Raw genomic sequence first — 13,187 nt, forward strand, 5'->3', positions numbered from 1 at the left:
GTGAGCCACACCTGCCATGGAAGTGGCCACAGAGACACATACAGGCCTGGAGACCCCACACTGCAGCTGCACAGGGGGCATCCAGGCGCCTGGCCTTGGTGAGCCCCTGGCCAGCTCCTGCCACGTGCCATGCTCTGGCTGGGCAGCTCCTCCCTGCTGCGGTGGGGGTGACGCAGGCCGGACAATGGCAGGCTGGGGGGAGCAGTGAAGCAGGAATCCTGGGGGAGCCCCCAAGGGAATCAGGCCTCAGCCGGGAAACAGAACCCCTCTGGGCACCAGGGTGCTCAGCCAAGGAGCCATACCCAGCACTGCAGGCCCAGAGGGCAGAGGGGGTTTCCTGGGGAAGATGCGGGTGGTTCAGAGAGAGAGAGAGAGAGACAAAGAGAGACCAAGGTGAGGGGAGAGACAGAGAGAGCTGAGACTCGGAGAAGGGAGGGAGAGAGAGAGAGAGAGAGAGGGAGATGGATGAAGCCCAAGGAGAGGACAAGGACCCAGAGAGGGACAAAAGAGAGGAGACTCAGAGACAAGAGACTCGATGCAGAAGGTGGCAGATATCCCCCAGTGGCCCGAGACCTGAGCCCCCTTCCCATCGGCCCCCTCACAACCTCCAACACGAGCCAAGTGCTGCTGCTGCTGCTGCTGCAGCTGCCACCGGGCCTGGGGGGTCACACACCGGCCTCCGGAGCCACTGAGCCCCTGAACTTGCTCACCACAGTCGGTGTGCAGGGGGCTCCCCGACATCCTCACATTCCAGCACTGTCCAAACCCAGGAAAGCTCATACATCCCTGGCAGGGAGCCGTGTCTGCCCCATCCAGCCTCCATCGTGCCCGTGGGCCACCCCATGGGGCAACAGACAAGGGGTGGCACCCTGGCCCTGATGGACGAGAGACGCTCCCCCAGCACACACCTCACCGGGGCTGAGGGGCCTGGAATCAACCCGATACAGGGACCCGCATGGAGAGTCACTCTCTGACCCCACGCCCCCCGCGGACAGACACCACGGCTGCAGGAGGCCCACTGCCAAGCCCAGCCACTCTCAGGCTTGCCACCTTGCTTCCATCCCGGTCCAGATGCGCGTCCCCTGGGCTGCCGCACGCACCCTGACCCCAGAGTCTATACCAGTTTCCACCAGGAAGCCCCTGTTCTCACGACCTGGTCTCACATCCGAAATACTAATGAGAAGGATCTTAATAAGAACAGAAAGGCCCCGCCTAACCAGGCGGTGGCGCAGTGGGTAAAGCGTTGGACTGGGATGCGGAAGACCCAGGTTTGAGACCCCGAGGTCGCCAGCTTGAGCACGGGCTCACCTGGTTTGAGCAAAAGCCCACCAGCTTGAGCCCAAGGTCGCTGGCTCAAGCAATGGGTTACTTGGTCTGCTGAAGGCCCGCGGTCAAGGCACATATGAGAAAACAATCAATGAACAACTAAGGTGTTGCAACGCGCAACGAAAAACTAATGATTGATGCTTCTCATCTCTCTCCGTTCCTGTCTGTCTGTCCCTGTTTATCCCTCTCTCTCTGACTCTCTCTGTCTCTGTAAAAGAAAAGAAAACCCCTGGTGGGCAGAGCGTCGCCCCTGGTGGGTGTGCCAGGTGGATCCCGGTCGGGCGCATGCGGGAGTCTGTCTGACTGTCTCCCCGTTTCCAGCTTCAGAAAAATACAAAAAAAAAAAAAAAAAAAAGAACGGAAAGGCCACAGTGAACCCCCCCAGGGACCCAGTAGGGCTCAGAGCTCTGTTCTCTCCCCCCTCCCCCATCCACAAGGAAACGCCCCTCCCACTCATGGCTCCTGGGGTCATTCTGGCCTTGATTGGCCGGGGCCTGCCCACCTCAAGGCCTCACCATGGAAGTCAGCCTCCCCTGCCTCCATCAGCATGGGCACTGGGGTCCTCATCCACACAAGCTGAGACCAGAACCCCTCACTCCACCACAGGAGTCTCTGAGCAAACCCCAGATGTCTCTCTCTTGGCCTCAGTTTCCACATCCAGAAAATGGGAGGAACAGCATCGTGCATTCCTCTCAGTCATTTCACAAACGTTCTCTGAGCCCCTACTATGTGCTAGGCACTGTACGAGGCACTGGGGACACAGCAGGACATTCGAAGTCCCCAGCCTTAGTGGAGGTGACAACACCTACAGTGGGGTCACCCTGACAGTAAGCAAGCTAATCAAGCTTACGTCAGGCAGTGGGGCCGAGATCTAGACCACCAGAAGGAAGTGCACTCAAGGCAGCGGGAACTGCCAGTGCAAAGGCCCTGTAGCAGGGGCAAGCTGGTAAACAGTACTGGTACACAGAGGAAAGGCCCACGTGGCTGCAGCATGTGGGGAGGGATGGAGGGACAGAGGGACGGCGGGCAGTGAGGAGATGGGATGACCCAGGCTGGCAGGGCCACGTGGGTGTGGCCACGGTAAAGCGTTTGGATGAATGAACAGCAGAGACGACCAAGGAGCAAGGGGGCCCAGGAGCACTGAGGTCTTGCTTTCTCGAGCCAAACTCTCCTGTGGAAGCAGCCATTGCCTGTGGCGGCTTCCAGAGCTGGAGACGAGAAATACCCAAGACCATCTTCACAAAAAAAGGGCTAAGAAGGAAAGAAACAAAGACCAGGAGGACACGAGGCCCAACCTGAGATCAGAGTTCTGTTTGTCAAAGCTGGGACAATTTGAGTGGCAAAATAAACAACACTGGATTGGAACCCCAGGGGTACAGGGCCCATGAGCCCACACCAACATAAATAAGTGACCGAATGAACAAGTAAACGGAGGAGAAGGGGTTACTCACAGAATTCTAAGGCAGCGACGTAGGAGGAGGGAGGGGAACAGAGTGGCCCCCGGACCACAGGGACAGCTGCCACCAGCTGGTCCCTGCAGGGACCTTAACGAGCCGGCACACCTCTGAGCAGAAACAGGGATGCACACAGCCTCACGGAAATCTCCCCAAACATGAACTGGTCAGTGTTACCGCCACAATTTCTCTGACATCCCTCCTCCAGGAGGTGGGGCTGGGCTCCCCTCCCCCTGACAGTCAGTGGGCGGGATGTGGGGACTCACTTCTAAAGCACAGAGAACAGAACCAGACAGAGGAGAAACACGGCGGCCAGCGCCCTGAGCACGGGAACGAGCAAGCATCACTGCTCAGAGGGTGTCAGGGACCAGGGACCGGGACAAGGTGTATCCGGGTCGCCTCTGCGGGACTCTTCCCTCTTCCCCAAATCCGCAAAACGCTGCCTCCTCCCGGAAACATCAGACACACTCAGCGGGGGTGGGGGTGGGTCATTCTACACAACCCCTGACCGCTCCTCTTCCACAGCATCAGGGTCAGGGAAACCCAGGGGGGGCTGAGAGACCCGCAGGGACCAGAGACAGAGGAAGGAGATACAAGGACAGAATGAGATGTGAAAACCTGGGCCTAATCTTGGGCCAGAAAATGGACATTAGCAGGAAAACCCAAAGAAAGTCTGGTGTACCTAACAGTACTGTGCTACGGCCACGTCTTTCTTAACCTTGGGAGACATTGGCACCGGGGCGAAGGAAGCGTGACATGTTCCCTGTGCTGTGTTCCCAAGTCTTCAGTCAGTTTAGCTATTGTAACAACTTTAAAAAAAAGAAAAAGAGGGACAACAAGGTCTATCTTGAAATGCCATGGGCAAGGGTCAAACATCATCTACGTTAGGGCTTGGGAGGGTTTGGTGTGTGTCAGGGGTTGAAATGAGTCCCTCTCCCCAGAAGAGATGTTGGGAGTCCTGACCCCCACCCAGGACCTTGGAACACGACCCCATTCGGAAACCGGGTCTTCAGAGAGAATTAGGCTAGAACGAGGTCACTAGGGTGGCCCTACCTCGATGTGGTTGCTGTCCTTATAAAAAGGGGACTTTGGACATGGAGACAGACATGTGGAAGGAAGATGGCAGGAAGCGATACAGTGAGAAGGTGGGGGGGCAGTGTCTACATGCCCAGGAACTCCAGGGGCACGCCAGGGACGGCCCACAAACGCCGAAACCGGAAGAGGCAGGGAAGGTTCCCTGGCGACACCCTGACATCCCACTTCTGGGCTCCAGAACCAAAGGAATGAAGCACCGCTGTCTGCAGCCACCCGGCAGGTCCGGGCGGCCAACACAGCGAGTGACGGTCTCTAACCAGCATGGCTGCGAGCTAAAAGGTCGGCGAGGACAAAGTCCCGTGTGGGCAGGGGTGGGAGAGGTGTGCGGCCAACTGCCGGGTTCACCTCGGTGACAAAGGGCGGGACGTCTCCTGGGCCCATCTGCATCTCCGGCCAAAACAAGCCCTGTGCCTGGCACCCAGAGGCATCTGCTGACTGCCAAAGGGACAAATGTCTACAGGTTGCAAATGGGCGCAGTCCACCCCCAGAGCCAGTGCGTGAGAGTGTTGTGTTTGGACAGCGGTGCTCTCTAAAGAATCTGGATGCATTGCCAGCCCTGAACACCAGGAGCCATTGCATAAAAAGCTGAACTTAAAGCTCCTCGGAAACACCAGGCGGACCGGCCACTCTCCCTCCCGGCCACAGACTGGGCGCTGAGGTGGCAGCCCCTTTACAAGGGCGAAGGGCCCCCGCTCATTGGCCAGAGTCCCCAGCCCTCTCTGTTGCATCCCGCCAGCCCCTCCCTCTGCTCCTCTTCCGACCCCAAGGCCTGCATGTGGGTCAGCACCCCCTAGACATCTGGATTGGGTTGTCCACTTGTTGAACATCCTTCCAGCAATCATTTTTTTGCGTGTTTATTTTGAACCAAGAAGTGTTTTGATGTTGGAGCTATAAACGGCTTACTGCAAACGAAGCTTCTCCATGGAGATTCTGTCCGGCAGGACCGAGGGACAGCCCCCGAGAGGGCTCTGGAGGGCTCTGGGAGGGAGGACAACTCGGTAGCGCGGGGAGCTCCCCAAGGGAGGCATTTACGGGAGCGAAGGGGAGTTACCGTGCTCTGTGAACAGGCACAACCTGTGAGGGACCCGGACTTGAGACGAGCAACATGTGCCAGGAGGGAGCAAGAAAGAAACAGAAACGCTGACCCTGGTGGGACCAGCCCTGGAACCAACGGGGTTCTGGAAAAAGAAAGCCAGGGGCGATCAGGGAAGGCTTCCTGGAGGAAGGGAGGTCTAAGCTGAGGCTTGGGGAGAGCTGGGATTCCAGGCTAGTAAGAAGTAATGGTGAATTTGGAGGGCGGAGAAGGGGTGTTCAGGGAGAGCCAGACACCAGCCGCTGGGGAGGTCAGATGGAGGCAGCTGGGGCAGGGCCGCAGATGCCTCGGGAAGAGCCTGTCAGATTGGGGTGACTAATGACGCTCCAAGGAGACCAACTTACCAACGAGCCAAGTGACATGACTTGGCAACGTCACTGAGCTAGAGGGGGCGGAGCCCAGACTGAAGAGCCAGGAGGGGAAACAGGGTAGGTGTACATACAGATGGGGCTGGCTGAGGGGTTTGGCTGAGTAACCCCAGGGAAGTTACTTAACATCTCTGAACCTTCAAAGCAAGACCACAAAGGCCTGTTAATAGTGACCTGGGTTCCAAGCAACCTCTCCACAGGTACAGCCCCTGAGCTGCCAATCAGCCAACCCCCCAAAACAAGACAGCAGAGAGATAAATCAGGCGGCAAGACAGGAAAAGCAGGAACGAGAAGAGAGCACGCAGACCCCGAGCCGTGGCCGGCCTCTGTCACCTGGCACAAGGGTGTGGCAGGTGAGACCACAGCAGATCCCTCAGGAGCAGTAACACTCCCAGTCCCGTCCATCCATCCCGCTGAATCACGAGTGGTTTTCACCACACCAGTGCCTTCAGCCCAGAGCTCTCTGGGCAGGTCCTGCAGGTGGGGGAGCCCTCCCTCAACAGAGCACTCGCGTAGACTGCTCGGAGTCACCCTCAGGCCCTGCACCTGCTCCCCCAAGGCCAGAGAGGTCTGAAGAGCTGCTCCTATGGCCTGGGGCAAACATCCCGCAGCAAGCCCCCCCCCATCCCCGTGGGGCACAGGCGGCTGCCCCACCCCTCCTGAGGAGGCAGGTGGCCGCGGGGGGAGCAGAGGTGGGTCCAGGTGACTTTCACACGTCTTGAAATTGCCGGTGCAGCAGGAAGTCAAGCGCGAAATTAACTTTAACTCTGCAGCCCCAGCATGCAGACTCAGAGAAATTAAAGTGACAGGGCAAGGTCCTTGGGGAAGGAACAGCTCCCACCTGGTGGCAATTACAGCAGCTGGCGGGGAGGGGGCGAGAAAGGAGGCCCTGGCCAGGGGGACAGAGGGCGCTCCCCATTGCCCGGCCTGGCTCCTCCTGTCTTCATCAAGCTGACATGGTTCCCCGCCGCCTCTTAGCAGGCCTCGCCCACAGCTATCTCCCAGGCCCAGAACACAGCCCAGCACATAGCAGGCGCTCGACACACGTTTGTTGGGAGAATGAGCGAATAAGGAGTAACTCCCGCTGTCTGCAGACCAGATAAGGACAGAAATCACAGAGCACTCCCCTCCGTGCCAGATGCAGAGCTCGGCACCTCGGGGACAGGGACTCGCTGTACCCTCAGTAACCCCGGGAGATAGGCATTGTATCATTCCCACCTCACAGGTGGGGAAACTGAGGCACTGGGAGTAAGAGAGTAGCTACAAGGGCTAAAAGTTTGTGGCCCCTAAATCTGTCCCTGCCACTGTCATCTTCTATCTCAGGAAGCAACTTCACCGTCCGTCCCTGCAGCTGCCCAGGCCCCCAACCTTGACATCCACGGGACCAACCTGTCCCTGACCCGCCACACCCCACCCACTCCCACTGATCCCACAGGGTCAGGCTCCACCAGCATCCTCGCCTCCACTGCTTGCCTGGATGGCTGCAGTGACCTCTGCCTTGGTCTCTCAACCCCCCACCCCCACCCCCGTCCTTTCTCCCTGCAGCTTTTAAAAACAAAAATCCAATCATATCACTTCCCAGAATAAACCGCATCTCTGGCCTGCCTCTGAGCAAATAATGCAACCCTAGCTCCTCGCCAGTCCTGAACACCTTCCTCCCCCCTTCACCTTACCCCCTTGGGCCCTGCTGGCCTTCTGTGATCCCACCAACTCACCAACCCCAGGGCCTCTGCACAGCCTGATCCAGCCAACACTAAGCCCAAAAGTATTCACTCAACTGTCAGGTCGTGCCCTGATCCCCTTGATTAAAGTCACCCCTCACTTGTTCTACCACCACCCCATTTACTGACTTGAAGGCGTTCTCTAAAGTGCGTGTACACCCTGCAGTCCCACCCCCCGGGATGCTCAGTCAGATGGGCTGGACCAGCTGGCCTCCACCCTCCAAAGTCACACAAGGAAGCCCGCACTCTCTCACAACTCAGAATCTTGAAGAGTTCTAAGACAGTGACCCTCAGTGTGCCACCAACCTAACCCCCTAGAGCAGGGGTCCCCAAATTACGGCCCACGGGCCACATGCGGCCCCCTGAGGCCATTTATCCGGCCCCCGCTGCACTTCCGGAAGGGGCACCTCTTTCATTGGTGGTCAGTGAGAGGAGCATAGTTCCCATTGAAATACTGGTCAGTTTGTTGATTTAAATTTACTTGTTCTTTATTTTAAATATTGTATTTGTTCCCGTTTTGTTTTTTTACTTTAAAATATGTGCAGTGTGCATAGGGATTTGTTCATAGTTTTTTTTTATAGTCTGGCCCTCCAACGGTCTGAAGGACAGTGAACTGGCCCCCTGTGTAAAAAGTTTGGGGACCCCTGCCCTAGAGTACTCATGGCCACTTGTCCCCCATAAGCAAGATCTGCACCCCTTTCACCTTCTGGGATCCAGGCTAGGCCCCCATTCACATACCCCACAGCCACGCCCCTGACTCCTCGCTCCCGGCTTGAAGACATGAAGCCACTAGCCTGCCCGTATAGTCCTGGCACCCCTACCAGGCCGGCTCAGCCCGTGCCAAGTGGTGTGGCATATAGCTGATGTTTTTTTCATCCTGAATATCTACCTGGGGAAGACCCCCTTCATCAGGACCCACCATGCAGGCCACCTCCAAATCCTCCGGGTCTGGATGGGTGTCCCTAGCTGCCCGCACTGGGCTGGGCCACAGGTGGACTCCCTGTGTAGACCACAGAACACTCCCAAATATGTTCAGATCAGAGCTCAAACCACAGGCCCCCACTTGGCCTGGGACCACCCCATCACCCCAAGCCTGCTCTTCTCTGAATGGCAGGGCCCTCCTGCTCACACAGGGCAAGGACCCTGGCCGTCCCGCTCGTCCTGCAAGGCTGCGCGTGTAGTGTCCTAGCCCGCCCTCCCCACCCAGGCCTGCTCTGATCCCACTGAGGCCCTTTCTGACCCAAGACTCTTGCCCAAGCTGCCCTTTTCTGCCTCTCCTCCCACACCTGGTCCCTGGCTGGGAGCCATGATGGCACTGAGAACCCACGTCCCACCCCGGGCTCCAGAGACCCGAGAGCCCCCCCCCCCACGCCGTGCACCTGCCCACTGCCCACGTGCACTCACATTTTGATGTTCTCATGATACTGCCTGGTGTCCGAGGGCTGGTTGTACAATGGCTGTAGAAGAAGAGAGAGAAGGGAGCACGTCAGAGCTGGGCTGACCGCGGCCCCACTGCAGAGCCCAGCAGCCAGAGCCCCTGGGCCACCTAGGTCCTGGCACCGGGGAGATGCCTGTCCACTGGTGTGAGAACCAGCCGCCGGCAGGCATGAGACAGAACACGGGGACCCAGCCCGCGGCCCCAGCCAGGACAGACTGTCACCCTCTGGGCACAGCTGTGGTACCATGACTTCCCACCAAGGCCACCGTGGCGACTCTGCCCTGAGCGCCAGGGACTGGCACATCTGTCCCGGGGGGGGGGGGGGGGGGAGGTGAGATTAGCAATGACCTCAAACAGGAAAAACTGCTCAACTTCTCAGTGTCCAAACCACTGTGAGAGGTCAGGTCACCCTCACTGACCGACAGAAGGCCAGCCGAGTAGTGCCAGGTACTGGTGAGGTGGAGAGACAAGAGGGTTGGCACATGGCTCATGCAAACATACATGTGTAACAAGCTTCAGAGAGCAGTGAAGAATAAAGGCCTGCCTGCCTTTGACCCCTGCCCTCCTGCGGAAGCCCCAGAAACGTGGGGGCCATGTCCCACCAGGAGACTAACGTCAGAATGCCCTAACAGAGCCACGTTAGCAAGCTCAGAACCCATCACTGGGAGGATGAATAAGCAAATAGGACTTGTGTGTACTGGAGTACTATACAGCACTGAAAAATGAACGGCCAGTGCCCATGTACAGTGGCAAGCAAGCACAAGGAAAGAAGCAAGTTGTTGCAGGGTCTGTGATGGGTCCACAGCTTGGCCAGATGCCCTGTGTCCCTCCTGGACGGCAGCACCAGTCAGAAGCTAGGGGCACAGTTCTTATCACTCCCTAGCCACATGGCTCTGGGTGAGTTACGTAAGTCATCCATGCCCCTAGTTTTCATATATAAACAGGGTTAAACTCACAGAGGACATAAGGCAGAGTCTACAAGCTCTTAGCCCAGCACTTGGCAACCACGCCCAAGTATCAGCATCCTGGTTGCCATCAGCAGGCAGTGGCTAATACGATTTTTCCTGCCTCCCTGGACCCAGCCACACCCTGGCCTTGGCCAGTGGGACAGGTGCAAACTTAGTGAGAGCAGAGGCTTGGGAATGCGTGTTTGCTTTTCTGCTTGCTCCCTAGGTCACCTGCCCCCATCAAGAGGTCAGCCTAGCCTAGCCTGGCCCGCTGGAGACAGACAGACAACAGGGACTACAGCAGGGCCAGCCTGGCCAAGGCCAAGCTAGAGCCACCAGCCAACTGCCCAGGTGGGCACGGACATGGGTGAGCTGAGCCCAGATCACCAGGAACGCTCAGCTGACTTCTACTGTCATGGCAAACAGTAGTAAACGGTGGTTGTCTCGAGCCACTAAATTGGAGGCTGTTTTATTACACAGCAGTAGCTAACTGACTTGACTGTCATCCCCATTTTACAAGTGGGAAAACTGAGTCCCTGAAAGGTTAAAAGCATTTGCCCACAGCTGGCAGGAGAGGAGTTGGCACTATAACCCGACCTTGCTCTCTGCATGAGGACATCTGTGTGTCTCTGTGTTACAACCCCCTCCCCCACCCCCGGTCTCTCTGGTGAGCAGGGACCTCAGGGACAGCCATGGGTGACTGTGGTGGAAGAACTAGGCTAGGTACAGAGTGTGAGCGGTCCAGCAGGACAGGAAGAACAGAGACAAGCAGTCCTGAGCCTCAGGCTGGGCCCGGCTGAGGGAGGAGGACAGACAGGTTCTGCCCTAGAACTTCTCCCCACGCCTGAGCGGACACATCTCCTGATAACACCAGCTGACAGAGACCCACAAGCAGCATGTCGTGGGCCCCAACCTGCCCTGTCGCCAGGGCAGAGCCCAAGGGGGTCTCCCCTTCCCCTCCGAGCCGCCCGCATTGGGGACTGCACAAGGCCAGCAGAGTCTCCTCTGTCCCGAGAGGCAAGTCCCGATATGGGGCGCCCCCTCTCGCCACCCAACAGGTTTCACCCCCCTGCCAAGGGACACAACACCCAGAGGGAAAATCCCTCCCACGGACCCTGGGAGCGAGCTGGGGGCTCGAGTACACCAGGACGGCCCATCTCTCGTCGGGGGGCCCTGGACCTATGTCTTGCCTTCTCTACTTCCTCTTCTCAAAATGGGGGTACAGCCAAACAGTTGGAGGGCAGAGAGGGCAAGGAGCAGGGTGCGCACAGCTATGGACACAGGACAGTCAAGCCCTCAGCAGAAACGAGGGATGCCGTCCTGACTTAGGAAGAAGAGCCAGATCTCGGGGACAAGGAGTGGGGGAGTCCCCCTCGGGGCCGACCTCAGCCAGCTGGTGGGGTGGCTGAGACAGCCAGCAACCCAGATGGACCGAGCTGCTCAGAAATGAAGTGTCAGGCCTGGCCCTCCACCCTGTGGTGACACCATGTTCTTAAAATAACGCCTCTGAACAGGAAGGAAACCAGTGACTCAAAGCAGTGGGGGAGAGGTGGGAGCTGACTGCCCTTCCCCTCTCCCCTCTGTCCCCCTACGGCCCCCTCCACCAGGTCAGGCCTTGGTCCAGGGGCGCTGGGATGGAGGAATGGAGTCATGCCATGCCACATGCAAACCTCTGGTAGGCTCAGCGCTCCCTCCCAGAGAAGTCAAAGGCATACACATCACTGTCCCTGCGGCTCAGTGACCCTGGCTGCAGCAGGGGTGCAACCTGTGGGAAACTGGACTCCCCAGGGTGCGGCCCAGGGACTCCAGACCCTCCTGGGCTCAGGCTCCTGGGTGGCCCAAAGCGGCCCCTGCAGAGGGTGCACCTCCGACCTGCCTCCACCTGGGGCACAGCTCCGGCCGCTCGGGCCCTGCGGAGACCAGACAGAGACGAGACCCGTGCACAGCCAGTGGGCCACACCCCCGTGGACTCAGCACACCGCCCCCTCATCTCTTGCTGTGTGACCCTGGGCAGGGCATCGCCCTCTCTGTGCTGCATCTAGAAAAGGGACAGTGACACTTACAGGAGGCCTGACACACTGCCTCGTCAGTGTGAGTCTCCTTGGCAGTGGCCTACAGGCTCCACAGAGGACTCCAGTGGCAGCCACACAGCCCCCAGGAGGCCAGCCCTCAGCCTCCTATGCCACCAGCCTGGGGGAGAACCTCCGCTCAGGGACCCCAGGCCGGGGATGACCCAGAAAAGAATCACTGAAATTCTGATGCCAGTGGACCCTGCCTGGCTCCAAGGGACACAGAGTCCTTGGGCCCCAGACACATGGCCTCCATTCACACCCCTCCCATGCAAGAGGCCCCAGGCCAAATTATTAGGTCAGGAAAGGAACACGAGAGCCCCTCCAGGTCTGGGAATGGTTGGGTCCTGCCTCTAACCCCACCACCCCATTGGTAAGAAGGGGAAACTGAAACAAGCAGTGGCTCACTGGTGGAAACAGGAAATGGTGAGGCAGCTTTGGGAAACAGACTGTACCTCAAAAGGCTAAGCACAATGTCGCCGCCACCCAGTAATTCTGGTCCTGGGTAGGCACCCACGAGAAACAACAAACACACTTCCACACAGAAACCTGGACATTCGTATTCGTAGCCCCTTTATTTATAATGGCCAAAAGCAAAGGCAACCTGAAGTCTGCCGACCGATGAAGGATAAAAATAAATGTGGTCCATCGGCATGGTGGAATAGTATGCAGCCATGAAAAGGAACGAAGCCCGACATCTGCTCCAACGTGGGCAAACCTCAATTACACGCTGGCGAGTGAGAGAAGCTAGACAGTGTGATTCCATCGACAGATGTCCAGAGCAGACACGTCCATAGAGACAGAAAGTAAGCCAGTGGCTGGTTGGGGGGGGGGGGGGGGGGGCAGGTGGAGAGATGTGATAAGGAGGCATCAATTAAGGATCTGCGTTCTTTTTGAGATGGTGAAAGCTACAACTGTGAAAATGCTCAAGGCCAGTGAATCATACACTTTCAATAGGTAAATTTGAGGCATGTGAATGACATCGTCATAAAGCTACAAAAAAAAAAAAAAAAGAATGTGCTAGAACCATCCTAGAGATTATGCCCTAGGCTAGGAGCCTGTCACCTCCCAGGAGGGGCACTGGGACCTTTCCGAGCCGTAAGAGCCTCCACATGCCCCGCCTGTGCAGGGTGCGGCCCTGCCCTCTGAAAGGACCTGGGGGCTACGGAAGGCCAGCTGCTCACTGTCCCTCAGAAGCCCGCGCACAGACCCCAGACTGGGGAGCAGCTGTCACTGCTGCGGGAAAAACGCCAGGGGCAAACGGCTCAACCCTCCCAAGTGTTCACCCAGGCTGACGACTTACCATGGGCCACAGGCCCTGCTCAGGGAGCCTCAGAAAGATCTTGGTGTCCTATTTCACAGATGAGAAAACCGAGGCCCTTTCTCATGGCCACCCAGCAAACATGTGAGTAGAGCTGAGTTTAAATTAGGCTCCAAATGTATAAGACATTATTCGTGCCCCATGAGCACGCCCACACACACCCCAGAGCCACCAATGGCATGGGACCTTCATATTCATCCTATGTGTGTGTGTGCACACGCACGCATGCACACGCGTGTATCAGCGTCCCTACATGTGGCCCTGCAGCTCTGCTCTGACCAGGGCATCTTCCCATCGGTAAACTGACCCTGACAACAGTAACAGTAACAATAACAACTAATGCTCAGCACTCTCT

At 57.7% G+C, this 13,187-nt stretch overlaps 1 protein-coding gene across 21 annotated transcripts in view; it reads right to left on the reverse strand.

The window, feature by feature from the left end:
* The window catches only part of NCOR2 (nuclear receptor corepressor 2), a 183,337-nt gene that overhangs the window by 94,857 nt on the left and 75,293 nt on the right, over positions 1-13,187 (reverse strand). For all 21 annotated transcript variants that reach the window (XM_066371154.1, XM_066371162.1, XM_066371170.1 and 18 more), the window contains one exon: positions 8,462-8,514. In XM_066371154.1, coding sequence (XP_066227251.1) covers positions 8,462-8,514 — 53 coding nt within the window. The remainder of the gene's footprint in view (positions 1-8,461; positions 8,515-13,187) is intronic.

Source organism: Saccopteryx leptura, chromosome 2 (assembly GCF_036850995.1).
Source record: "Saccopteryx leptura isolate mSacLep1 chromosome 2, mSacLep1_pri_phased_curated, whole genome shotgun sequence".
Classification (NCBI taxonomy): Eukaryota; Metazoa; Chordata; class Mammalia; order Chiroptera; family Emballonuridae; genus Saccopteryx; species Saccopteryx leptura.